General features: G+C 44.5%; 1 protein-coding gene across 2 annotated transcripts in view; it reads right to left on the reverse strand.

Moving 5' to 3' along the window:
• Positions 1-1,322: 1,322 nt before the first annotated feature.
• The window catches only part of RAB30 (RAB30, member RAS oncogene family), a 49,236-nt gene continuing 24,151 nt past the window's right edge, over positions 1,323-26,407 (reverse strand). Inside the window, exons 2-5 of one of the 2 annotated variants that reach the window (XM_015634485.3) lie at positions 10,816-10,916; positions 9,337-9,420; positions 4,407-4,590; positions 1,323-2,465 (exon numbers count right to left, since the gene is read on the reverse strand). In XM_015634485.3, the coding sequence (XP_015489971.1) occupies positions 2,215-2,465; positions 4,407-4,590; positions 9,337-9,420; positions 10,816-10,908 (612 nt within the window). In that variant the 5' untranslated portion in view covers positions 10,909-10,916 and the 3' untranslated portion in view covers positions 1,323-2,214. Of the gene's footprint in view, positions 2,466-4,406; positions 4,591-9,336; positions 9,421-10,815; positions 10,954-26,407 lie in introns of those variants that run through there. The other variant, XM_019007377.2, reaches the window with a different exon arrangement.

Below are 26,407 nucleotides of genomic sequence, written 5' to 3' on the forward strand. Positions count from 1 at the left end.
TAAGAGCTACTACAGATTAAATACACATGGTACTGATTTTTAACTTGAGTGTTACCTGCCACAGAACACCCTGAGCTCAGCTCTAAAGAACCACCTAAGAGCTGTGCAGAACCAGCTGTCTTGGAGTTGGGTGCTCTTCACAAGCTCAAATGAAGCTGTATTTGGGGCATGCTCAAGAAGAAAGATACAGCAGAAGCCACCAAGTCCCACACATTTCCAAATCCTTCGGATTACAACATGAGCAGAGACTGAAATGGACCACAGCAGAGCAGCAGATGACGTGTTCCCCAGCATCTCACACTTACAGAAGCTCTTTGCTAAATGTTACCTAAATGACAAAGCAGCTTCATACCACAACTTCTACATCTTCCTTTTACCACTAGTCATAAAAATGACTAAAAATAGCAAGAAAATATTAAAAATGGCCATATGACAAACCAATCCCCCCTCTCTCTGACACAGAGTCTACTCCCCGTTACATATCAAAGGCACAACATTATACAGCCCAAAGAAAATCTTTTCAGGAAGCAAAAAAATAAAAAATTCAAAATGCCTCTTTTTTTTTAATTGCTATTTTTTTTTCAAAGAAGTACTTACTGGCAGCTTTTTATGTCAATACAAAAGCTCTGTTATAATCTTCAGTACAAGCTCAATAATATTAAATTGATTAACTCTAAACTGCAGCATATCACAGCCATGGAATCGCCAGGAGATATTTATCCAGATTAGCTAAATTGAACTCAAACTCCTAAATATAATCATTTATGTGTGCATTCACTATCTTCTGCTTTTGCTCCCATGCCAACGTGTCAATTTGCAATGCATTGTATGGCACTAGAGGTGGAGTAACATCACAAACTCTGGGGTGCTTCCACTTTGGTGGTTCTGTAAACAGTTACACGTACCAGAGTTTGGGATTAAGGGTACAAAGCATCAGGTAAATAAAATTACAGCCCTGAACCTAAAAGCTACCCTAGCAGAGGGACCGGATGCCAAGAAGAGAGCGTCAAGAGCATCTCTGAAAGCAGTTCCACAAGGTGAGAGCTGGATGGGGCAGACATGGAAGGATGCCACTTGCAACCCATTGCTATTCCCACTTAGCCTCAAACAAACCCCCTACAACAGATTTGTACCCCTGCCTTCCAACAAGAGCTTTGTTTTTCAGCTGGACACAGTGCAGCCTGCCAGCCCAGACTGCGCTTCCTGTGAACCCTTATACGCCATCCATGCACGCACAAGACTTTGGTCATGTCTGGTGCACTTTTGCCAAGTCCACCAATAATCTTTCCCAAGGCTAACATTTTACATCAGGACATGACTAATTAGAGGAGGAATGGTTAATTTATTTATTTATTTTTATTTCTGTAAAGTCTTTTCATCCTTTGTTGGATATCAAAGAAGCAGATAGTCCTTTCCCACTATGTTCAGGCCTAGAAAAAGAGGTAATGAGACTTTTTTATTTTTATGAACAGTGCTTATTAGTGTTTTTTCCTAGCCAGTCTAAGTTACACATTCAGAAAGAAGACAGTAATGTGGTAAGACTACATTTGGCCTATGGAATATTTGTTGAACTGCTAGCACCAAAGGGAGCAACTGGGTCATATCCATGTCTTCTTCAATCTTGAAAATGTTGCTATATGTAACTTTTTCATTTATTCCACGTTCATGAAAGTGCCTGTAGATGAGAGACATAACACTATTTCAAACACCAGAGTCCTCCATGAAGACGCAGGGTCAGACGTTATGTACACGTCCTCTGAGCTCACTCACTGACAGCCCAGATTGCCAGAGTAGTCCAAAGTCAGCATTCATTGTTGCACTTCTTTCTTTGTTTTACTTTAAAAAGGATCAGACACATTGTTCTGTAAGAGAGATTTCGATCTCTTCAGTATCTTCAAGAAAGGCTGGTCTACTCTCCCACAGAAGGAAACAAAACAGCTCATGTTCTGCATTACATGAAGCACTTGTGCAACTCTTCCTTTCCTGACCTGCTCCACAGACTGCAAGAAAAAATGAAATTTAAACCCTGTTGTATTTTGCTACATTGCCATGCAGCTGGAGCCATCAGCCTGCCATGTTTCCAGGACTGTAACCTGACTCTGAGTAAGCCAGATGGGTCAGATTGGCAGGAATTCCTTCAAGTAGATAAATCCCAGCATACAAAAGAAAAATCCGCTTGGCCCATGGCAGAAGGGACAATCACATGCCAGCTCTTTAATTAAAATTACAGCAAGTCAAGTAGCTGATACTTTTCCCCTCTCCTGGTAAGGGGGATGAGACATTGTTCACAAGGGTATTCTGTCGTGCCTCACTGATCAAACGGCAGGCCAAGTCCAGGAAGAGTTTTTCCACGTTATCCGATTCTTTTGCTGATGTTTCCAGATAGTACATGTCCTGTGCTTCAGAAAACTCTGCAGCTCTTTGCTGGGAGACTTCCCTCTTATCAGCTAAATCAATCTTATTACCTGCATTGATAAAATATTTTAGAAAATGTGTTAATTTGATTTCAAAACCAAGAGAAACTGAGGTCTATAAAGGATAAATAAGGGTTTGGTTTGATATATGTACAGACAGTAGTTTGGATATGTAATTCCTAATGTTTGCTCTCCCCTCCAAATAATGGATTCCCTGAAACATCAGAGTCCATTTAATATCAGCTCTTGTAATGAAATATGCCCTGTGAACATCCAAGCCAGTTTGCTTTAATTTAGCACCAGGGCATCTGTTTGCTGCTATCAACCAACATTAAAGGATTTCCATGTTAACATCTATTGAAAGTTCTCCTTTGCTTGCTCTGAGGAGCACTTAAAATGTCAATTATAGAATATGAGACACTAAATGTGATATTCATCATGTTGTTACAAGCTTTTTTAAAAGCCTGGCATGGAAAGAAGGTTCCCTATTTCAATATTCCAGTATAGGATTTGGCTTTGGAGGCTGCAAGAGGGATGGGCTTGGGGGGCACTTGCAGAGTGAGGTGGGGTGAGAAAGCAACCTTTTGGTTCAGAGATCTGTCTAGCAGAGAGTTGATTAAAGCCTCAAGCAAGCATCTGATATAATTATACACTATTGCTGGCCCTTTAACTTCAAACATGAGGTTTCTGCCATAAATTAATCTTACAACGAAGGTAACAGGACTGGCAATACAAGGTCACTCTGTCCACAGACTCAGCAGGTTCAGGAGGAAACTTCTCCTGGCCCCACTCCTATCAGCAATTTTGTGAGAGCTCGTGGGAAGAAAAGGCAGTGTTTCCACCAGCAAGCCTTCTCTCATTGCCTTCCCCTCATCTGAGAGCTCCTTTCCCAATAAAGCAGTGTCTTAGACCCACTGAATGCACTGAAGTTTCCCCTCTAAACAGATTATCACTCAACACAAGTGATTTTTTTGGGTGTCACCATCTTCAAAGGATGTGTCACGACTAAAATACAATTTATATGTTGTGCTGTAGATGCTAGCAATTAACTTAATGTTTACTGGAAGAATTAATGTACGTTTTTTAGTCATTTATTAATTATTTCTGCACCATTTGTACCCAGGCAATAATCATGGAGTTTCTTGTATGGAAGCTCTATAAACCTCATAGCTCACTTGGGCAAACTAAAAAGATTTTTTTTTCCTTTAAAATACACTTTTAGACACCTCTTACAATGACCTAGATTTTTTCATTTAAATAGCAAACTATTAAAGGTGACACTGTAGCATGAAACTTCTTAGTTTTCTCAAGTTATTTTTCCACTGTTCTTTATATATTCTTGGACCTTTAAAAGCCAAGTCCCAACTATCAGATGCTGAAAGCACAGCATGGAAAAGCACTGGTAGGCAAAATAACCTTCCCCTTGCTTCTAGCAGACAGATGGCCTGAGGTCTGTTTTGCCTTGAGTTGAAGCTCTACAGATTAATATAACATTCAGTTGTTTATTTTTAGCCTCCCTAAAATCCATGCAAGAACATCCAGTTTCCCAGCTCTGCCCCACCTATGAACACTATGATCCACACAACCATCAGATCCTGGTGTGGCTCCCAGATCCTGAGCACTTAAGACAGGACTGGCTGTCCCACACCTATGGAGTATAGCAAGCTGCAGACATCACCAGCTCGAGCAGGCCCTCACTCATTTGTGGAGACCTGAGCCTGGAGTCACAAGGGGAACTGCTCTGTTCCTAGCTCGGTGGTAGCTGCACCATCAGCACTTCGGTCCCTCATGCACCAAGTGGTGGGAAGCATCCCCTTCTGCACACAGGACCCAAGACTGGACCACACTTCAAGAGGTGTCCGTGGCATCCTGAGCACCACTTTGAGCATCCTGGGGCTATTTTGCACAAGGGATGGTCCGAGCACCGAGTTCAAGGCACGCACAGCTCGCCTTCTGAGGCGGCCCAGGTGGCCAGGGGCTACGGTCACTTACCCACGAGCACGGTGATGACCTTGTTGCTGGCGTACTGCTCGATCTCCCGCAGCCACTCGGGCAGGCACCGGAAGGACTCCTCGCAGGTGATGTCATAGGTGAGGATCAGCGCGTTGGCGCTGCGATAGTAGCTCTGCGTGATGGATCGGAACCGCTCCTGGCCTGCCGTGTCCCAGATCTGCAGCTTTTGCCATAGCAAGGAAGGGTGGGGAAAGGCAAAAAAGAAGAAAAAAAAAGTTCATTTATTTTTTTTTCATTTGATAGCAGCACCATTTTGACCTAAAAGCATCCCCTTCAGGGTAAAACCAATGCTGGGAAAGCATTTTGCTCTTCTCCCTTTGGCTTCCCCTCCCCCAGCATTATTTGTTTCTGTTCCTGCACTTGTGGATTGAAATGCAAGACACAAAGTCAGCTGGCACTGTGGCCGACAGCCCTGGAAGCTGCAGGTCTGTCAGCTTCCCTGCAACTCTCTCTGCAGCAGGCAGAACTCCCAGCCTGGAAGGGCTACAGGGAAAGAGTCACATCTCCCACCCCCGAAGTCTAACAGCTTCCATTCCCAAGAAGGAATAAGAATGCCTCTCCTCTAGATCATGGAGCTGGTTGCAGTTATCCAGAGACAATGCAGTGATGGGTGGACAGCACAGGATTGAACAAGGAGCTCAGCTGAAGGCTTATCTAAGGTTTGGAATACATTTCCTCTCTACAGCTTCAGCCATCTCATCCAGCTGCTCACTGTTCACCTTCCCAACACGTAGAACTGGCTACATCACAGAATCCTAAAATGGTTTGAGTTGGAAGGGCCCACCTAGTTCCAATCTCCTGCCATGGGCAGGGACACCTTCCACCAGACCAGGCTGCTCAAAGCCCTACCCAGCCTGGCCTTGAACACTTCCAGGGATGGGGCATCCACAACCTCCCTGGACATCTGCTCCTGTCTCACCACCATGAAAGAACTCATGAATGTTTGCCAAACCCTCTGGATCCATGAAAACAACATACATTTCCCAATACAAACTACACTTAAGCTGGCTTTATATTTTGACCATATGATAATTTTTAGTGGATCATCAAAACCTCAATTCTTCAAAAAAGAAGTCAAAGAAAAACATCCACCATTAACATAATTTCAAGATAAAAGAGTATTTCTCTGCTTCAGCTTTTATTTTTTTAAAGCACCTCTCCCTGGAATTAAATATGTGGAATAATGTTTTCCAGCCAAAATCCTGTGTACTTTGGGAAGAAGGTAAAGTATTTGAGATTTTTTCCGTATATTCAGCAGTCTGTATAGAGAAAATCTTACTTTTTCCCAGTTCCAAAGTTGTGCTACACCCAAAGTGTGCTACAGCCACTCATCACAAATATATTAGTTTGAAATGTAGCAGCTTTTAGATGTGAGGTATAATTTTGGGGGGGAAAAAAAAAAAAGCAATTTTTTTTTTTTTTTTCAGAGAAAGTAATTGTGGCTGGCTTACAGCTCCTGGGCACATTTGTGCTTAAATCTCTTGGCATAGTTGTACTTAAATGGCTGAACCTGGTATCTGTAAAGTGACACACAAAACCATAAGTGAAATTACTTGCACATGAAAACCAGATAACGAATGAGTCCTTGTTAAAATAAACCAGCCTCCAAACTCTGGCAGATGGAAAGATACAGATAATTCTGTTGTTACTCAGTTGTTTCTCAGGAAAAACATTTAATCACTGTCTACTGGCTATATACTCCAGCTTATATATTTTCTGCCTTTATTGAGAAGATGTCTGAATTGATAAAAGCTTGATGTGAATATGTTCTTCCACTGCTTTAATCTAACAAACACTGAAAGCAGAAGAGAATGTGCTGGGAAGAGCAGACATGAGTCTACCTGTGAGCTGGGTACAGAAGGCAGGGAAGTGCCCCCAGTCTTACAGCCACTGAAACTCTTCCTGCACCCAAAATGCACATCTCACATTTTCCCTCACCGGTAATTTCTGTCAAATAAAGTATTTCACAGCAAGTATTTTATTTTTACAGTTTTCTTTCCCCCCCCAGAATAACCAAAGGATGGTGTGTGACTCAGCCTGCAGAAAACATAGATGCTTATTTTCTTGGTGTCAGCTGATGCTTCCCACCCTCCCAACATCTGCACACACATTTAGCTTCCCACCAAGCCCATATAGCACAGCCCTCTACTCACAGCACTGAGGATGCTTAGCTTCGACCAGCAAGGTAACTGCTATCTGCTTTGCTTCAATTTGTGGGCCCTCTTGGTACAAGTGCTGCACATGTTTTTGGAGTTTATTGGAAGAAGCCAGGCAGATCAAAATCCCCTCACAACTGCACAGTGCTCTCTCAGCTCATTGGGCAGTGAGCTTTGGTAGCTGCTCATATCTGGAAAAGCTGCACGCAGCTTTCATACTACTGAGTCCCTCTCCACTGACTTTATAATGCTATTTTGAAAGCTGCAAGGTATTTTTCCCCAGAAATCCATAATTTATTTTCAAGTCTGAAAACTCTTTTGGTAAACAGCTCTGCTTCCTCATTCTGGATCCCAGCAGACATTCAGGGGAGGCTGTCCAGCACAGAGGCAAGAGAGTCATGGCTTAGACACTGCTAAATGAGCTAACAGCCAGAGCAGCTCTGTTCTCTGACTCATTCCTGATTTCCCCTCTCATTTAATGTTTATTCTCACAAGTTATACTCAAAAAGTTTCAGCTACAAGACCACTGAAAGAAATCTGTTTGCCCTCCAGACTCCAGAAGGCTCATTCCAATGCCCAAATGTATCATACTAAGCTCCCATCAAGGCTCATCAAAGTCTCTGAAACTGAGCTCCAGCAACTCCAGTTTACTGCACTGGTGGGTGTGGAGAGGACTTCAAAACCCAGTACTGGCCATGTGAAGTATAGCAGATACACCAGCTAGCACCTGCTAAGGCTCTGTGACACACAATCCTGCCCCAAGGTGATTCAGAGAGGACACTTGTGCATTCATCAGACATTTGCAGGGCAGCAGAGACTTCATTTAGCTTGTAGAGCTTCCCTGAACCATCCTTACCCCTGAGGCAGCTCATACTGGCACAACTGCTTCCAATATTCTCTTAAGAACTTTGCACCCTCAGCCCAAATAGAATTATATCACAGGAGCAACACTTCAAACACAGACAAATCCTAAGGGTAAGTTCACCAGTACAAACCCCAGACCTCATACACAAGTGATGTTCTAAAGGCTCCAGCAGAATTTGACAGAGAACCAAATTCTTGAAAAGGAGAGGTATCTGAAGTGGATGGGATTCATGTCCCTCGGGACTGCTTTTCTCCCTCTAATGACCAGGACAGTCTTGAGGCTGCTGATTTAAACTACATATACAAGAAAGAACAAATTCTACCTCCAATACACTGATTACACCATTTACCAGCTCAGATCCTCCGAGTTGCTGCACTGGAGCTGCTTTTGGCTGAGAGAAACATCTCTCCTGTCTGAGGAGCTTGGGACAAGCAGCATTCATGTCCCGGCCAGCCCTGCTAATGAGCATCACAACCAGAAAGCTGAGCACCAGCACCACCTGATCCTGATCAGCACACGTGATCCTCACTGCATCCCTGCCTGCTGCTCTGGCCCACATGCACAGCCATGGTATAAACTTGGGCTTTATTAAGTGAGGGATTTTCTACCTCTTGGCCTTCAGCTGCTCAGGTGGGAAGGTCTCCTGGTGAAGCACCACCACTTCTCATAGGTTTGTAAGCTCTTCACACAGCAGAGTCACAGCTTGCTGACATGACATTGGTTCTTAAAATGCATCCTAAACTTAGCAATACAACACCCCATTTTCTTCTTAAAACCCCTCTGTGGTGCTGTGGTCCAGGTAAAAAAAAAACCTCAGGGCTGAAAATCTGCCCAAGTCCACTGTTTCCATCCCATCACTTAAGCTTAATAACAGGTTTCAGTGTCACACCCAGCCACTGCCACACACTGGTGCCACTCTTGCATTTGCTCACTATTTGGTTTGATAAAGACTGCAAGGGGAAACTGTGGGGTTTCACTTTGGTGCCCCTGAATTTTATGCAGGCAGAGTAAACCCAGGAGCAGCTCAGGGACCATAGACACCTTGATATTAGAGGCTCAAATAACTACTGTTTTCTCATCTCAGATACTACAGCAGCTGAAGTGAAACCCCTACTAATGAACAAAGTGGTAGCAGCCAGCATTTCTGGGCTCTGGAACCCAACCGTGGACCCCATTAAAGCATGAGATTGGTCTCCAATTGGACACCAACTTCATGCTTTGTGTGTTTTGGCCCAGACAAAGTAGTTCTTTGCCAAGTGATGCTCAGGATCAGTTTGGGAGTCAGCTCAGGACAAGGACAGTTTCCCAAAAGTGTCTTCCACCCTGTTTTAGAGGGTGAAAGAGTTAAAAATATGGAGAACTTTGCCCTTTGCAGTTCAACCTGTTGGCTGAAACACAAGTTCTGTGATCAGCTCTGCTTCTCCCAAATCCATAACTTGGCAGAAGTGGAAGATGAGCCTTCATTGTGCAGAACCACACAAGTTCAGACATCTACTCTCCCCAATGGCCATCTTGGAGCTCACAGGAAATTTTCCTCAAGCACATCCAAATGGGAATGCAACAAATTTCTGCATACCAGAAACAGTGAGCAGAGGCTGCACTGAATCTCTTCTTTGGACTTCCTCAATCCAAGCCTGTCTCCTAAGCAAGGACAACAGTTTTGCAAGGTCTCCCTTTTCCATTTTCTCCCCTCCAGTAGGGTGACTTTTACAATCCTGATAGCAATGATGGAGAGGGGCACACAGATCATTAGAACCTGCATAGCCCAAGCCATGCCAGACAGCCCTGACCTTCCTTAAATGTCTTCCAGCAGTGGAAGGGCTTCAGCAAGAAACCTCATCTATGGTACTGCCACATGAATTTACACTTTAAATCATCAGGCTCCTACCTTTACTTTTTCACCGTTTATCTCCACAGTTTTAATCATAAAGTCAACCCCAATCGTGGCTCCTTGCCCTGGTGGGAAAAGCCCCTGGAAGAAAACAAAGTTTGATTAAACTTATTTCTACAAGACAATAGTCTCACTGGGCGCCAGTCTTCACCGTTTCCCATCTTCAAAACTATTCATCCGTTGTCCCCTTCCCGTGGCACTTACTTCCATCATATTTAGAGTGTCACATTTCCCCAGCATGAAGGTTACCATAAATTCAACCCTGTTACGTTTTCCTGGCCTTAAACATCCCTAGTTACACACAAGTTATTGACTTCAGAGATAGGAACACAGGAAAAGAAAAGGAGGAAAAAAGAGAGGGGGAAAGCCCTTCTGTACAGTTGGGAGAAGCAGGGGAAGGGTGAGGACCTTCCGTCCTACTTCCCAATGCAGTGAAAGATGTATGAACATCTGTGCGGGATGAGATGCATTTGCAACCTTTTACAACCTCACATTTTCCCTTTTGCCTCCACAGCACCCCATGGCACCGACAGGCATTTCTGGCAGCTCTCAACAATGGGCTTGCACCTCTGCACAGCATTCCAGGAGCAAAGCACAGAGCCAGCCATCACCAGGGCCACAGCAATGGCAACGGACAGCACAATGCTGGCGGTATTTGATTGCAGAATCATCAGAAAGGAGCAGCAGCAAACAAAATGAAAGCTTTTTGATTTCTGGTCTACCAAGTCACGCTGATTTTGGGCATGTCCATCCCCTACCGCAGCTGTGCTGCCAAAGAACAAGCAGCAGAAGTTGCCAAAGATTTTTGCTGCTAAACTTTTTTTTTGGGTATGACTAGCTTTACTGCCACTGTCTGCCACGTGTTTTTGGAGAGCATCTAAAACCACTATAGCGTCAAAACTAAAATTCACAGTGAAAGTAAAATTGCTGACAATTCCTAGTGGAGAGTGCAACCAAAACCCCCCAGCTTGTGCTTTATGATGCTTCATGAAAAGTCTTCCCCTGCCCTGGATCACAGAGGCTATTCTGTCACAAAAACAGACATTGGACTGACAACTCAGAACCCAGATTATTCATTTACTGATGACAAATAACAGGGAGTGCTTTGTGCAGCAAAGGTTGGGGAGGAGACCAGGAGATGTGTTAGTCTTATAACTGATCCAGAACACCACCAAAACAGGAGGAATTGTCCTGGTGGCTTTCAAAGGGGACATTCCACCTTCAGAGAGGAATGAGGTTTCCCCAACACAAACTCCAGAACAGGGCCAGGTGCAGCATTAGATACAGATGTGCTGCTTGTGCCAGTATATGCCTGCATGTGGGACATCCCTGTATGTGCCCAAAGGTGTGAACAGTAAAATGTTTTGGAGCTGGGACACTGGCACAGCCCTCAGTGCAGGGCCACAGGCTCCATGCTCCCATACCAGGGCTGTCCCCATCCCAACGTTCCACAATCCTGGAGGTGGCCAGCCTTACCTGAGTGAAGCGACGGACTAAGCAGGTCTTCCCCACCCCGGCGTTGCCGATTAAAACAATTTTGAAGAGGAAATCATAATCTTCCATACTCATTTACGCAGCTGCAGGAGAGACAGAGAGCACAACACCGTGTGAACCAAGTCAGTGGGGACATGCCCTTTTATCCCTGCTGAACTTTATTACTCCAAATATTCAGAACAAAGGTCTCTTGGCACACACATGGCTCCTCAGATAAGGGAGAAGAGTACCTCTCCCTCTGAGCTGGGGCATCCACGTTGTCAAAGTCAGCTCTGTGAAACCTTGGCCCCATTTTGGTTCTCATGCGGTCTCACCTGGCTGCCCACAAGTTAGAGATGCTGGTTATCAGCTTTCCAAGCAGCGCCCCACAAACCTGAGACACTGATTCCTAGATGTACCCAAATGTTTGCTTTGCTTTTAACTTACATCAGCTCCAAAGCATGGACATTGCCACATTGTCTGAGGGGATCATGTAACTGACCCCTGTCAGGGAAGTATCCCAAACCCCACCATGAGCTCCTCCAGGAGCGGACTGGGTGCACACAGAGCAGGGCTTGGGTACACATCAGGGCAGAACAGGTAGGGGACTTCATTTTAAAACAAGAGCAGCACTGCTTGCCTTACAAACAGAAAGAGCTCACATGCTAAAAGTGAAAAGTGGGGTAATAGTTTCGCTGAAGTACGAGAGGTGTTTAGAAGAGAAAAAATAATAGATGGTATTAGAAATATTACTACACTGATAATTTTTTTTTAGTTTTGTGAGGAATCTTTAGATTGCTCAAATAGGCAGTGAACAGAGAGGAGCTTAGGAATTATCCAGCACACTCTATGCCCCAAACCCAAGCTCCTTGGCAGGAAGAAGAGACATATTTCAGCAATGTCACAGGAGATGGGCAGGGTTGCCTACATGGGGGAAGATCCACACGGCTTCCTACACCACTCACGGCACAGTAAGGACCACACACACAACTCAGAGCTGAGCTGCTGACAAATGCATTTGCTGCAGCTGATCAAGTCATGAGGGATAAGCATCTACACCTGCATCTCCAGTACTCCCAAGGGTGCTGCCAACACTAGGCCCAGAAAAGGGGGTCTGTAACCTCCAAGAAAAGCAACAACAGCCAGAAGAGATTCAGCTGGAGATTTTAGACAGAAATAAAAACCCAAAGACAAGGAAGCAAAGAACAGTGTGCAAATCCAGCTATGTCCAGGAGGACCTAGGTAATACACACAGCATCAAAGACCCATCCTAAAGATATCAAAAAAGAGACAGATTTACACACCATCAATTCAGATACCACGTAAGGCAAAACCAAAACATCAGTGCCTAGCCCACCAGTACCTACAGATTAGGTAAAGAATGAGGTGATAGAAACAAAGACGGTAAGTGTATCAGAAGTATGGGGCAGATGGGCGGGGAATAGAGGGAAAAAGGTATTATGAAAGTGCTATCCTCAGTAAATCCCCCAGATTGCTTAGAGGATTTTTACAGAGCTGATGAAGGGAGCAAATGCAGCCTGGGTGAAACCAGCTTCTTTTGCTCAGTCCAAAGTCAGTGCTGTCTCCCACTGCCTCCAAAGGTTCTTCCTTTGGAGGGTTCACTGCAACACCCACCAGCAGCCTCCAGCTACAGACTCCAGTCCCACCAAACAGCTCTGATAGGCTTATAGTCAAACAATCAGAGGATACAAGATAAAGCTGAGACAGTCTGTTTCTGCCTGGTACGGAACCTTGAAACAGCTCTCCAAGCACCACCAAGAGTCTGGCGGACCTGAGGGCAAAAGAGGTAGAAGACTGACTCAGCTGCTTCCCATCTATGTGGTCCTTGGCCTTTCCAACAGCCTAAAAAAAGGGTAACCACACCAATTAGTGACTAATGAGCTACATCACATCAGCAGATGGTTAGTTAGGAACACAGCTGAGTCACTGCATAGACGTGTCACTTCACCCGGGTCAGGGACACAGTGCAGCACAGTGCCACCAAACAGTAGCAGCTGGAGGTGTTCTGAGGATGCTCTGACTTCACTCTGCTCCAACATACAAGTCCTTGCAGATCCTTCCTCTCTTAGTAGAATGAAAGAGTGGGACCTTAAAAAACAGCCCCAAAAAAGAGCCCTTTTTTATTTTCTGGGGTTTTTTCTTTGTGTCATTGTTCCATATCTCCGTGACTGGCTTTCCCAGGGTGGAAAAGCAGTATTAAACACACGTTGACAGTGCCCCTAAATGAAGATTAAATGTTAACCTAAGGTTTCAAGGTTTCACACTATCTTCTGCCATGTAGAAAAACGTGACCATCCACCAAAAGCTATTTCAAGACTAACGATACTCACGCAGCACTGCATAATTATTCCTGGGATTCTTCATACCCCAGAGGGTATGCTCCACCCAGAGAGATTTCAGTTCCATTACTTGCACCCTAAACAATCCAAAATTCAAATTTATCTTCTTAGGAAGCTTAAAAATAAACTTTCTCTGCAGATCTTTGAGGTCAGAAATGCTAAATGGCTCAGACATACCCTAGAGTTATGTCTGATCTCCTTCATTAGGCTCTAGGACTAATCATATGTGATAATGACCCCAAACGGGAACTGAAAGATGAGCCAAGACCATAAAACAAACCCTGCAGTGATGAGATTGAATGCCAGAACTGAAGCGATACGAGAAGTCAGGGCATGGGAAGGGAGAAGGCAAAGGAAGCAGCAAGGAAGAGTGAGCAGTGCTTTGTGAGGCAGAGTGGGCAGGAGAAGCTGACCCTTGCTGCCCAATCACCCCAGCTGGGGTTCCTCCCTCACCTGGACACACAAACAGTGCACTGGCCACGTTATGAAATCCTCTTCTCCTGCACGCCAAGCCTTGCAGCCAAGTGACCTTTGCTGCTGACTCAGGCTCACACTACCCTCCCCTCTCCCCAGAGATGTGTCTCAACCTCTACCCCACTTATCACAGCTGGGGAATGTGCATCTCAGCAGTACAGCACGTTGAATTATATGCTTAAAAAAAAGCCAAAACAAAAGCAGAGCACAACTTCTCTACTTGTTTTTTGTTTTCTTGGGTGTTTTGGTGTGGGTTTTTTCTTCCCCTCTCTTTTCTTGTGTTTGCAGGTGCAAGGCTCTGCCTCGCATCCCTGCAGTTGTTTAAAATGTTCAGGAGGCAGCTGCCTGTCCCACCTTCTGGAAGAGACAAGACCCAGCAGTGAGGGCAGGAGATGGGATGCCAGCCCATGCCTCAGGCACCCCTCCCCACATTCATTTACATCACAAACACTACAGCACAGAGACATGCCCTGTCATGAGATGAAGCAGGAGTGGAGTCCAAGTCTGGCAGCAGGGCAGAAAATTTGGTTTCACAGCTGTTTTTCCCCCAGGCAGTTTATGCAGCTGGCATCCCAACCAGCCTCTGTGGGCTGCTCCTGCCAGCCTCACACAGGATCAGTTTTGTGGGGTTTTATTTCATTTGTGTCACTGCTCTGCTTCACTCCATCACACGACCCCACACACGGTCACTCTGGACAGAACAAGAGGCCAGGAGGGATGAATTGAAGCAGAGTGACCACGTGGAGAGGTGGTCCATCCGTGGGAATGCAGCTGAAGGACAGCAGGACATGTTTTAGACTTAGCTAGTTTCCATGGATTCATAGAATCATTAAGGTTGGAAAAGATCTCCAAGATCATCAAGTTCAGCACTGCCAAGTCCACCACTAAAGCATTTCCCTGACACATCTACACATTTTCCAAATGCTTTCAGGGATGGTGACTCCACCACTTCCCTAGGCAGCCTGTTCCAGTGCTTCATCGCCCTTTTAGAGAAGAACTTTTTCCTAATACCCAATCTAATTCTATCCTGATGCAACTTGATGCTTCCTCTCATCCTACTGCTTTTCACAGGAAAGAGGAGACTGACCCCTGCTTCACTACAGCCTCCTTTCAGGCAGTTGTAGAATGAGAAGGTCCCCCTGAGCCTCCTTTCCTCCAGGCTCAACACCCTCAGCCACTCCTCATCAGACTTGTGCTCCAGACCCCTCATCAGTTCCATTGCCCTTCTCAGGACACACTCCAGAACCTCAGTGTTTCTCTGTTTGGGCAAGACAGTGTAATAAAAGAACTCAATAGTCTTCAGTTATTAATTCCAATTCAACCAAAAGACTGGCAGGAGCCACCCAAACCAAAAGCAGAGGGACCAGGGACTTTCACCGCTCCTTCTCTCACCCAGGCTTGTACAAACAAGTTCCTGCTCCCATGGAGACACCTGAAAAGGGAATGCAGAAGCTGTGGGCTGCTTTTCCCATGCTCATGTTCAGCTGCTGTTGACCAGCACCCCCAGGTCCTTTTCCACCAGGCAGCTTCCCAGACACTCTGCCCCCTCTCTGTGATGCTGCCTGGGATTGCTGTGATCCAAGTGCAGGACCCAGCACTTTGCCTTGTTGTCAGAGGTTCAGATCCAGCTTGGCCTCAGATCCAGCCTGCCCAGATCCCTCTGGAGAGCCTTCCTGCCATGCAGCAGATCAACATTCCCACTCCACTTGGTGTGATCCACCTGACTGCCACCAGCCACCTGACTGCGGGTGCCCTTGATCCCCTCTCCAGGTCATTGATAAAGACATTAAGCAGGAGTGTCCCCAAAGCCGAGCCCTTGGGAACACCACCAGGGACCAGCTGGATGTAACTGCACTCACCACCTCTCTCTGGGCTCAGCCATCCAGACAGTTTCCTACCCTAGTAAAGAGCTGGATGAAAACCAAAACACAACAAAAAACAAACTATCCACAGCTGCAAAGGTTTCTCTCCATTTAAGAATTAAGACCAAAACCATATCAAGACAGGAATGCTGATAATTTGCACCTCAGCTCTATCCCAAAAAACCCCTTCACAACCTAGTGCAACAATTAGACACAGAGAAGGATCTGCAGCTTTTTCACCTGCTGGATCTAAACAGTAGGCCAGGGCAGGTTTTGATGTATTTATGCAGCTCTTAATAAACAACTGTTTTCTGGTTTTCATCATCCAACAGCTATAAACAAAAATAAATTTACCCAAACATCACAAGTTCAAACAGCAGTAGTTACATATACAGATATTACAATGATTGCATACGCCATATGAGCCACGAAATTCAAAGCTAAGGCTAATATTTCAAGCAGAAAATTATTCTTTGCAGGCCAGAAAATTGCAGGGAGTTCAGGTTTGGACATGCTGCTGCATTACGTAACTCAGGATAAAATAATTTCATTTCCAAAGCACCTGCCAACCCAAGCAGGCTCCTGCACTCAGCAAGCATGAGCCCAGCTCATGTCCCTCTGCAAATGAGCAGGCTGGACTTCCCTCTGCTTCCTTGCCCACTTTCCTCACTCCTCATCTCCACAGGATTTAATTTTACTTCCACTCACACATTTCTTCCATAGAAAAATTAAGAGGAACTTAATTCCCAAGAAAGTCTGGATCATGCTGATGGTGCTGATCATGCTCTGTGCTGATGGTGGCAAAACCACAAGTACATGGGATGCATGCTCTTGGCATGGTGCAACACTTAAACTCCAGCAGTGTCTTTTCCAAAATCAAGGGAGAAAGATTTATTGTAGGCACTTGGGGTTGCAGAGCTTGACATCTCTCAACTCCCACCACACTTGCCATTGCAGGTGAGCTAAATCCAGTTACCTGTGGACTGGGAACCCTAAACATTCTTCAAGGAAGGGAGAAGCTCCCAACAGCGTTCAAATCCATCCAATGCTTCCAGGAGGTATCAAGCAACTATGCACACAGTGCAGGGAGGCATGGCCTTCCCCATGCTTGGCAGGCCCAGCAACATTGGCTGATGAGCTGCTGATCACTCAAAAGTCTAGACACATTTTAAAAAGTGCACCTGAAAAAAAGCCCAGGTTATGAAAACCTCAGCCCTACCCTATAAGGAGAGTTTCACACTCCTCAACGCTTCACTCGGGATATTTCTCCTACAGCAACCAAGCAAGCTGACATGTATCAGATGTATGCTTTGTCCTACGGAAATATTTCTATAAATAAAAGGAAAGCTGAAGGGGTTTTGGATCAATGAACCATAGAGAGCACACAGGCCTTCCCCTTACCTCTTTTGCCACCATGGAAAATTTACAGCTCACTGAACTACACTGCTCAGGTCATGGCTCACACATGAGTTGGCCTCCAGGAGCATGTGCAGGTCCTACAGAGGAACCCACTGACCAGCAATTACAGCTGCTTTGCCACAGAACAAGCAGGTAAATCCAGCACCAAAACCATCCCAAAGAAGAGCCTGGAGCCAGAGCTTCAGAGAACAGGATGCTGTGCTTTGTGCTCCCACCTAACACAAGACACGGCTGGATGTCAGAAGAAACTGCCTGCACACTTCCCTCTCCATCTGCCTGCTTGGCTTAACACTAAAGCTTGCAGATCTCACACTCAGGAACAATCTTTGGATTTCCACATATTCCAGGCATCCCCTGATGGTCAAAAGGCTTTGTGCCCAGGCTCTCCACTTCTGAGTGAAGTCTTCTGGGAGAGCTTTGCTACCACTGGTGTCAAGAGCAGCATTAACACACATCATTAATCCTTTTTGGTTGGATGGTGGAAAGATGTGTTTGCGTTGGACACATCCTTGTGGACCTCAGTGCCACCAAAGACCCTTTGGGAGAGATCAGGCAACTCGCAGCTTGCCTGGTGCAGTGTCCTCATCTGACTTTCTCACCTCCTGGAGGGAGAGGAGACTCAGAGACATTTGTGCACGTCAGCACTGGGAACGGTCACGGAAGTGCTGAATGTCCCATGCAGACAGCAAGTTATATTCCATCACACACCTCTGAGGATTGAACTGTCAAACAGTAATAATTCTCCTTGCACAGATAAACTGATCAGATTTCTGTTTTATGTAGGAATAATGAGGTACACGTAGTAGCTACAAAATGGTAAATAGAAAATTAATTTATTTAGGATTAAAAAAAAACCTGCTGACATGCACAGCCACGATGCCTTAATGGTGTCTGACCAAACCACACACTAGAACCCCCAGGATACACACCATCTTCGGAAGCATGACAACAGCCTGACACTCCATTTACTGGCAGAATCTGGGTTTTCATTGCAAAAAAAGTTGATGCAATATTAACACATGCTGTTATAAACATCTTTTGAGACACGCCTGGAGATGGGGATGATACTGCATGCTCAAAACAACACTTGGTTGGTCTTGGCTACATTTTAGCACATCCTGCGACCCCCAAGCTGTACACTCTGCAGCAACATGTTTTTGTGTGCTGAAGCAGTTACAGCCAGCACAGCAGACAGCCTGACTTCCAAGAAAAAACTGCATTGCCATAAATCCAGCCAAAAAAATGCTGTTTCATCCAATCAAAAACAACAGCCCCTCCCCAAATGGGAAAAAAAACCAACCAAAAAACAATGAAATTATTTTTTAAACTACAGCCAAGCGGTAACTGAAACATATCCTGCATGGAAAAGCCAGGAAAGCTTACTAAATAGTCCAGCTCTCTAGCTGAAATAAAGCTCCACACCAAGAACTGACCCACTAAAACGGGGAAACCCATCAGCAACTTACGTGAGATTTTGTGTCTTTAGAAACCAGGTGCAGGCTGAAGCCCAGGTGTCTCCCACGAGGTTTCTGGGGACAGTGCAGCTCCAAACAGTGAGGTGCAGGCTGCCCACCTCACAAGGAGGCAAAGCCAGTGGAGAAAACAAATCTTTCATTTAGAATAAAGGCTTGTACATGTCAAATATGTAAAAAGCAAAGGAGTCTCCTGATTAATACATTAGTTTGCTGGGCTGGCAGGGGTTTGAGTGGCATCATGATCATAAGTGGAAAAGTTTTGAAACTGGGTGACAAGGTTCTGCTAAAAACTTGGAAGATTAGACAGCTTGACACCATCATTTTTGCAAATATACAAGAAAAGCTATCATAACTAAAGAATTTCAGTAAAGTATTTACAGGAACATCGTGACTCAAATGAGGTTCCAAGTGCAGAATTAGCACAAGTGTAACTATGCCATTTAGCAGTGACATAATCATCAATGTATTGTGAAATATGAATATGTGCCTTAGACACACTTTCCTAACCCAGACTATCCAAGAAAATTTTCTTGAGTTTTAACTGCAGTGACGTATCTTACTGCTGTTGACCGTATTGCTTTCATCGTGTCAGAGTCTGTGGTATGACCAAAATAAAGGAAAAATCTAATAAGGTTTTATTTAGCAAGAATGGTTTCTAATTGTAAAAAAAAGCCATTATTTCCATCTCTTCACTTCTGCTTAAGTAAGCTTGTGATTTACTGGGATTTATATCACCTCTCCATTAAACCTATTAGAAGTAATAAGTAATTAAACCTCAGCTAATTGCAATTTCAGGTGTCTGAGGTCTGAGCTGTGCTTGGTACCTCACAGCTTGGGCTGTGGGCTCCATGCAGCCCTGTGCACAATGCTCCTCTGCCATGTCATGTCAATGCCATGCCACCGGTGAAGGCCAGGCTGTGCCAAATCAACAGTGTCCTGAAGTAGCAATCAAAAAGCTAAAACAAAAAAACATACTTTTGGCTCAGTACAGATATATCATACCTGATGTCTAAATATAGAATATATAAATATATTCCAAAATACATTTTTATATATGAAGCAATACACATTTAAATATATAAAATATATATTATATATTATAAATATGTAATTTAAACATTGTAATAGTAATAAATTAGCAATACCAGCAGCAGAGGAAGAGAAATATAAGAAAGATAAAAATCACAGATCCCTACAATAGCTTGGGTTGGAAGGGATCTGTGAAAATCATCCCTGGAAGTGTTTGAGGCCAGGTTGCATAAGACTCTGAGTAATCTGATCCAGAGGAAGGTTCAGGTGACAGGGGAGATGGAACCAGATGATTTTTAAGGTCCCTTCCAATCCAAACCGTTGTAGGATTCTAAAATAACAATTCATTTAGAGGAGCTCAACCCCTAACCCAGCTCCTCTCATACATTTTGTTACTGCGTGAAGTACAGTGAAGCAGCCTTCCCAAGACAATTGCTTAAAGGAACTTTACCCAGGAACAAGCACAAAATTATCAGGGCAATAATTTGCATGGTTCAAGCAACTCATCTTCAGTCAGTCATTTGCAGTTGGGTTACAGGGGCAGCTTCTTCCTGGTGACTCAAGAAGGTGGCTGTCACTCCCAGGCAAAACTTTCAGGCATGCCCCCTAATTCAAGGGCAACCTGCTACTCCAGAGATGGAGTGTTAAGAGAAAAGAATTCTTTGTTGTGGTTATTTTTCAACTTACATGAAGAAATAAAGAAGAGACCCTGTATTTCAGCTGCAGGCTTCCTCTTCACAAGCACACATGCAACATCATATGTGAGCCACATGTCAGCTGTGTATCACACCTGGGCCACCACAATACAAAAGAAAGCACTTTGCCACAGCGTGTTTGCACTTCAGAAGGATTTCTGCCTCTGTTATGCCTTTTAAGGGAAGGTTTCTTATCTAGAAGTGATAGCATTTCTGAAAATGAAGTGATAGAAGGAATAAAATACAGTTGAGTGTTACAGGCTTTTGCCTCCAAAGATGAGCTTGGAATCCCAAACCAGAGAGCAGGTCCTCTCTGCCACTAAAGTCAAGTTTGTGGTGATAAGTTCTGACCCATTCCTAGGCTGATTATTGCCCCAGTGGTCCTCAATTCACCACCTCCTATTTCCAGATGGAAAGCACTTTTTACCTGTACCTGTGCACGCTCATGCACACAATGCTTCAGCTTCCTAATGGAACTACACTGTCAGCTCAAGCACTGTATGTGCCCTCTAAGAATTCCTCCCCTCTAAAAATGGTTTAATCTGATGGAAACCCCTCAGCTGGGATAACCCATCTCAGTGACGGTGGCAAGTGACTGATCTGGCAAGGAATATTCCTTGCATTTCTGCAAAGCAACACTGCAGTACAGCTTTAACTGTGGGTATCTGCCAGAGCAGCAGATGTTTCACAAAAACAAATTGTTCAGAGAGGGAAGAAAGTGGAAACAATAGAGACTTGGGTGTAGCTTCAGGACTGGCTTAAGAAGATGTTTCCAAAGGGAAGGCTTCCAGCCCGGCCTCATCCAGACAGCTGCAGGAGGGATCCAATCCAGATGGGAAAAAAAAGCCTGAGGGTGGGGCAGCAGAATTATATTTTACAGCCTGGGTTACAGAATTTAATTTTGTAAAGTATGTTTACTATCTTGAGTATCTCAATAACAGTAACTTCTTATCATGGCTCCCGAGTAAGATTTTTATAAAGATATCACAAGTCTCTTCAGAAGGTAAGGAACAATATTCATGTTTTGTTTACATTTTAGCTCACATGCTAACACATAGCCTATTTTCAGTTCCCTTTATAGTTTAAGGTGGTTACAGGACTTTTTATTTACTGTATACCACTGCAAATGTACAGTTAATCTTCTGTGGCAGATATCTGCTGTTAAAAGCTCATCTCAGCTTTGGACCAGCTGCAATTCAAGAAACTGCAGGGGGTAAATTTGGTACTAAAACAAATCCTTAAATACAAAAAGGCAGCTCTTTAGCAGAAGCTTTCTGCTCCAGGCCTCCTGCCACTGCAGGGACATTAGTCAAACAGCTCACCTAGAAGTACAAAATCTGAAAACATTATTTTCAAAAATTGTGTTCCAGGGTCGCTGAGATTTATCGCTTCGAGCTGATGCAGCAAGTGGTACCTTGAGGACTAAGCAGGCAGGGCCCCACAAAACCAAGCATCACATGTGCATGCACACACACAGTGAAAGATAGCATTGGCCACAGCAGCTCTCCAGCCCAGATAAATCATGTCTCCACCTCTGCACACCTCTATACCCAGCTAAGCTACTCCCCATCTCGAGACACACGGGTTAACAAATTATTGCAGAGACCTGCAGAGAAAGATTTGCATTTGGAGAGAAGGTGAAGGCACAGCCTCAGCTTCTGCTGCAACAAATATTGATTCACCCCTTTGATGCCATCAATGACCAGCAAGACATAGCCCAAGATGTCCCAAAGAATGGTGTTTTTGTTCAAAAATATGTTCCCGTCTCTCAGGGCTCTTCTAGTACAGACATTGCCGTATTATAGATAATAGCACAAAAAAAGATTTTTTTTTTTTTCCTGTACCATTACTATGTCCTGGCAGCAGCCCTCTGAAGTTTTTGTCCCCCTTTGGGACTAAGATTAGGAAACAGAAAGTTTCTTCCTCTTGCTTACTTAAAGCAAGCAGCAGCCAGAGTCCTTCATAGACACTGATGCTGGTGCTGCCACAGGGACCTTCACACTCACAGCTCCCTGGTCATGGGGACACAACTTGGCACTTCAGCACCATGTTTGTGACCACCTCTTTTTACTCCTTAGCAACAGAGCAGCTTTTGGGGTTGAGCCTTGAGTTTGTGAGGTTGTTTTTTTTCTTGTGTTGAATGTATATTTGGCACCCTGAGGAAATTCCTAAATAGAAGATAGCAATTTTTAAAAGAGAGGATAAATGCTGGCACTCAACTTTGCTGACAGCAACACCACCACCAGGCTCTTGGTTAGTGTGAAGTGCTCAGACCTAGAGCCAAGGGAAGCTATCACGTGGACCAAGCATCAAGAGTCACATCCCTCACACTTTCTGCCTTTGCAAAACCTTGCCCTGGCATAAGAACAGGGAAAGATTTATTGGCTCATGAAGTCTCTAAGCCATTTGTATCCTGTGTAAACCAACATCTCCAAGGTTCTGAAGCTCATCACTGCTCAGCAGCACTGATGGGTCCCATGGTAATTTTTGTCCTATGGGAGACAGTGCTATTGCTGAGTGGTCCTGTCTCAAGGGAGGAAGACTTCAGTACAATACAGCAATTCTGAACTAAGATACTGTCCTTACCATAAATCATGGAAATATCAAAACCCCCTAGCTCTCTACAGCTCTTAAATAAAAACATGCAAATTAAATCCTGACTAATCTACATGAGAAAAGCAAACAACACCTGATGTTTCCCAACTGTTAGCGACATGGCCTTAAAAATGAAAAAAAAAAAGAATAAAATTTAATCATAGGATGGATAAAGATATCACATGGCTTGGCAGTTTCATCGGTTGTCATGGCAAATGAAAATCCCTGACTCTCCAACTTGCCTGTTTTAGAGGAAATGAAACAACAAAAATGCCCTTCTTTATGACTAGAAAAGAATATTTTCCTAATAATTGCTCATGAACCCACTGCACGCTATATGTAAACAGCTGCTCCTTCCCAGGGAAAATGTTTGCTGTTTCTTACTGAGCAGCTCTCGGGAATCCAGGCAATTCAGCCCCAGCAGACATTCAGGCGCGGGTAATGAAAATCATGTGCTCTTGGATGTGGTGACTTCTTGCCTGCCAAAGGGAGCCTGAACTAGCTGCAAGGGGGGTCTCATCTCCATGAGGGCTCTGTCACCAGCTCCCAGGGGAGGCTGCCAGGAGAAGCATGGCCAGGAGAACCTGCCAGCAGCGTGAGCCCCCTCCTCTGCTCCCACACCTAGCATCACTGCTATTTCTTGCCACATGCCCAGCAACAGGTGTGTTTTCCTGTGTTCTCAAAGCAAGCCAGAACCATGGATGTTTGTGCGAGTTTTAATCTGCCAGACAGGTAACAGCTGTAAAGACACCTCAGTGCTCCCACCCAGGAAATCCAAAGCACCTTGCATGCACCCTGCCTGCATGACCAGCATCACACACCTTTCATTACAGTAGATTTTGTAAATATAGGGAGATAATTTGGCTGTAACTTCAAAAGCAGGTCCCAAGAGAGCCTGCTCCTTCCAGTCACACTGCCTTTTGGTTCTGGCTGCATGCTAAGGTAGGTGAAGGTATCTCCACAGCAAATTTACAGCACTCACTTCACTACCAGGTTTTAGTTCATCAGTTTTTCTCCAGCCCTTCCCCTCCTGCAAATCACTCTCCACTCCTGGGCTTCAGTGCAATACTCTGGTCTAGAAGGAACAGCAGGACCCTAAGGAATAATGTTTATTGTACAGTGTGGTAAGCAGTGCTCCTCCGTGGGTTAGGTTTTTTCCCAACGCCCCCATCCACTGTGATTGCTTGGGAGGAGCAGAAGTTGCATCACCACAGATGGGCAGCTGGCTGGAAAGCAGCCCCTTCTCTAAGGAAAGCCACAAGCTCTTTCCCTTATTTTTCTGAAAAGCAGCTGCATACCAAACTGCACCACTGCACTCCAACACTGGCTGTGTATGTACACCCAGGGCCACATTCCAAAGTCCCAAAGTCCCCAGCCTCAGCGGGTTTGCACTGCAGAACCTTCATTGCAACAGCAAAACCATGCTCCTGCACAAACCTCATCCATAATCAGGGATGCCCATACAGATCAGCTAATGGTAATGAGATAATACATGGATAACTAATTTGGATCCATTATCTTTTGGATATTAGGCAGAAGGAAGGCAAGTCATCACTGTCCTTCCTCCATGGCCAGGCAGTGCCTGCAGGACTGCAGGTGAGACACCCACCTTCATTTACAGGCTGCAAGTACCAAAACGAGGTCACTTTGTATCAAGTACAAGATAAATAGATTCCCACAATAACTTCAGCTGCAGCACTGAATTATATCGCAAGCCTCATGCCTTAACCCTTACCCACACCAAGGAGACATTCAGGTTACTGAAGTTACTAGGAATGCAATCTCGAGCCAAGGGACAGAAGAACTGGGCTCTTTCACCCATCCAATAAACCAAATACACAGAAAATATGATTTTTTCCATGGAGGATTCCAGCCAGACTACCCCTTACCACGCTGGTCCTGCAGCATGCCCTCCCTGCAAGGGCTGCTGTCTGGCACACTCAGTGCCCCAGTGGTTCAGGGTCCGGAGTGTTTCTGGATTGCTGTGCATGTGGGTGGTTCTGGGAAGGAATGGGCAAGGGAGAGAGATGGGCCAAAGGGGAATTTGAAGGCATGCTGCAAAATAAAAAGGGAAACAGAGAAAACCAAAATCAAGCAAGACTAGCTCTCCTTGGGTATTACAGAAGAACAGGCTGGCACTGTTGGACACCGCAGAGTTTTACAGCTTTAAGTTGAAAGGATGTGACAGAGCAAATATTTTCCATCCTGACTAGGAGACTTAGTAGTAGTCCCAAGGCTACAGCTAGTTACACTCGGGTGTTCAAGATCTTGACATACAACCTAGGAAGAAAAGTGTTTCACTCACAAAAAAGACTGCATTTTCAGCTTCTCAAATACATATATACTTAAACATTTTCCTTTGGGATAGAGCTTGACAATTCAGATGATATGAGGCAGACAGACTGTGCTTATGGGGGTAAGGCACATTTCACATTTGTTCATCCCTTGCATTTTCCCAATTTGCAGAAAACTATTTGGACTAGCACCATTTGTTCTTTAACAAAATGGGCAGTCTACCCAAAAATACTGCTTGTAATTCAAAACTCAACATAAGGCATTTTTATTCAGTGAAATAAAGAATTCCCCCACATCATGTTTCAGTTTGCCATTTATCCCCTCAAACACAAGCACAGCCTTGCTGCCCTCCAGCACAGCACGCTCCCACCAAGTATAAAGCACTGTACAAACAACAGCTCCTACTCCACTGCAAATTGTCAGAGTTCTAAAGAGATTTCAAGTCTAACAGAGCCTGTGTAAAGCAAAGACAAGACTTCTGTAGAAGCTCTATATTTATTTTCAGTTCCTTCTGTATCTATTGCTATACTACATGTGACTGAAATCAGATACCCAGAGAACAGAACAGATTTTATGGTTTTTTCCCTTTTTTGGAGCATATTTACCGTCGTAGCAGGTAAAAGAAGTGAAGACCAAAACTACAAGTCAGAATACAAGAAGATTTTTGTATCTGCTGATGACTGTTTGCAGGACAGGTCCTACATGGCACTTTAGATTTTATTCTTTCCGAGATAACAGTCATCAGCACTGCCCTGAAATGGCATTGCAAGCCCAAATCCACCCATCCTGCAAAGCTCTGTGCAAGGAGCTTGAACAAATGCATTAAGTCTTAATTTTAAAAGCAGATTTATAGAAAGTCACTGGTTTGCTCTCTGAAAACAGAGGGTTTACAATTTTATTGCAGTCAGCTAACTCCAGCAAGAACACATGAATTCCAGCAAGAACACATGAATTCCAGCTTTGAACCACCTTTTCAAACTATTATCTTCTCCAACCTATTTAGCTTCTCTCCAAAGTAAAAAAAAAAACCCTTCCCTCTTAATATGTGCTGCTGCTACCTTATAGCCTAAGCTCTCTGCAATTGTCATGCACAGAACAACTGAACTTGAGGCAACTTGAACTACTGGATACACAAATGATAAAAAGCAGAAGAGAAGCTGCTGTGGTGGCAAAGAATCCAGGCAGGGTAACAAGGCTTGTAAAACTGGCCTCATCTGGACTGGGATATTTGCTTAGCTGGCAGTACACTCAGTTGCTACAGATGATGGTGAACAGAAACATGTTACAGCTGTAAAAATCTAGGTTTAAGGGGGGGTGGAAAAAAGGTGTTTTTAAAGAAACCATGAGGCAATTATAGGTTATGATTATAAAAGGAAGAAATAAGATTTATA

Source organism: Parus major, chromosome 1 (genome assembly GCF_001522545.3).
Source record: "Parus major isolate Abel chromosome 1, Parus_major1.1, whole genome shotgun sequence".
Lineage (NCBI taxonomy): Eukaryota > Metazoa > Chordata > Aves > Passeriformes > Paridae > Parus > Parus major.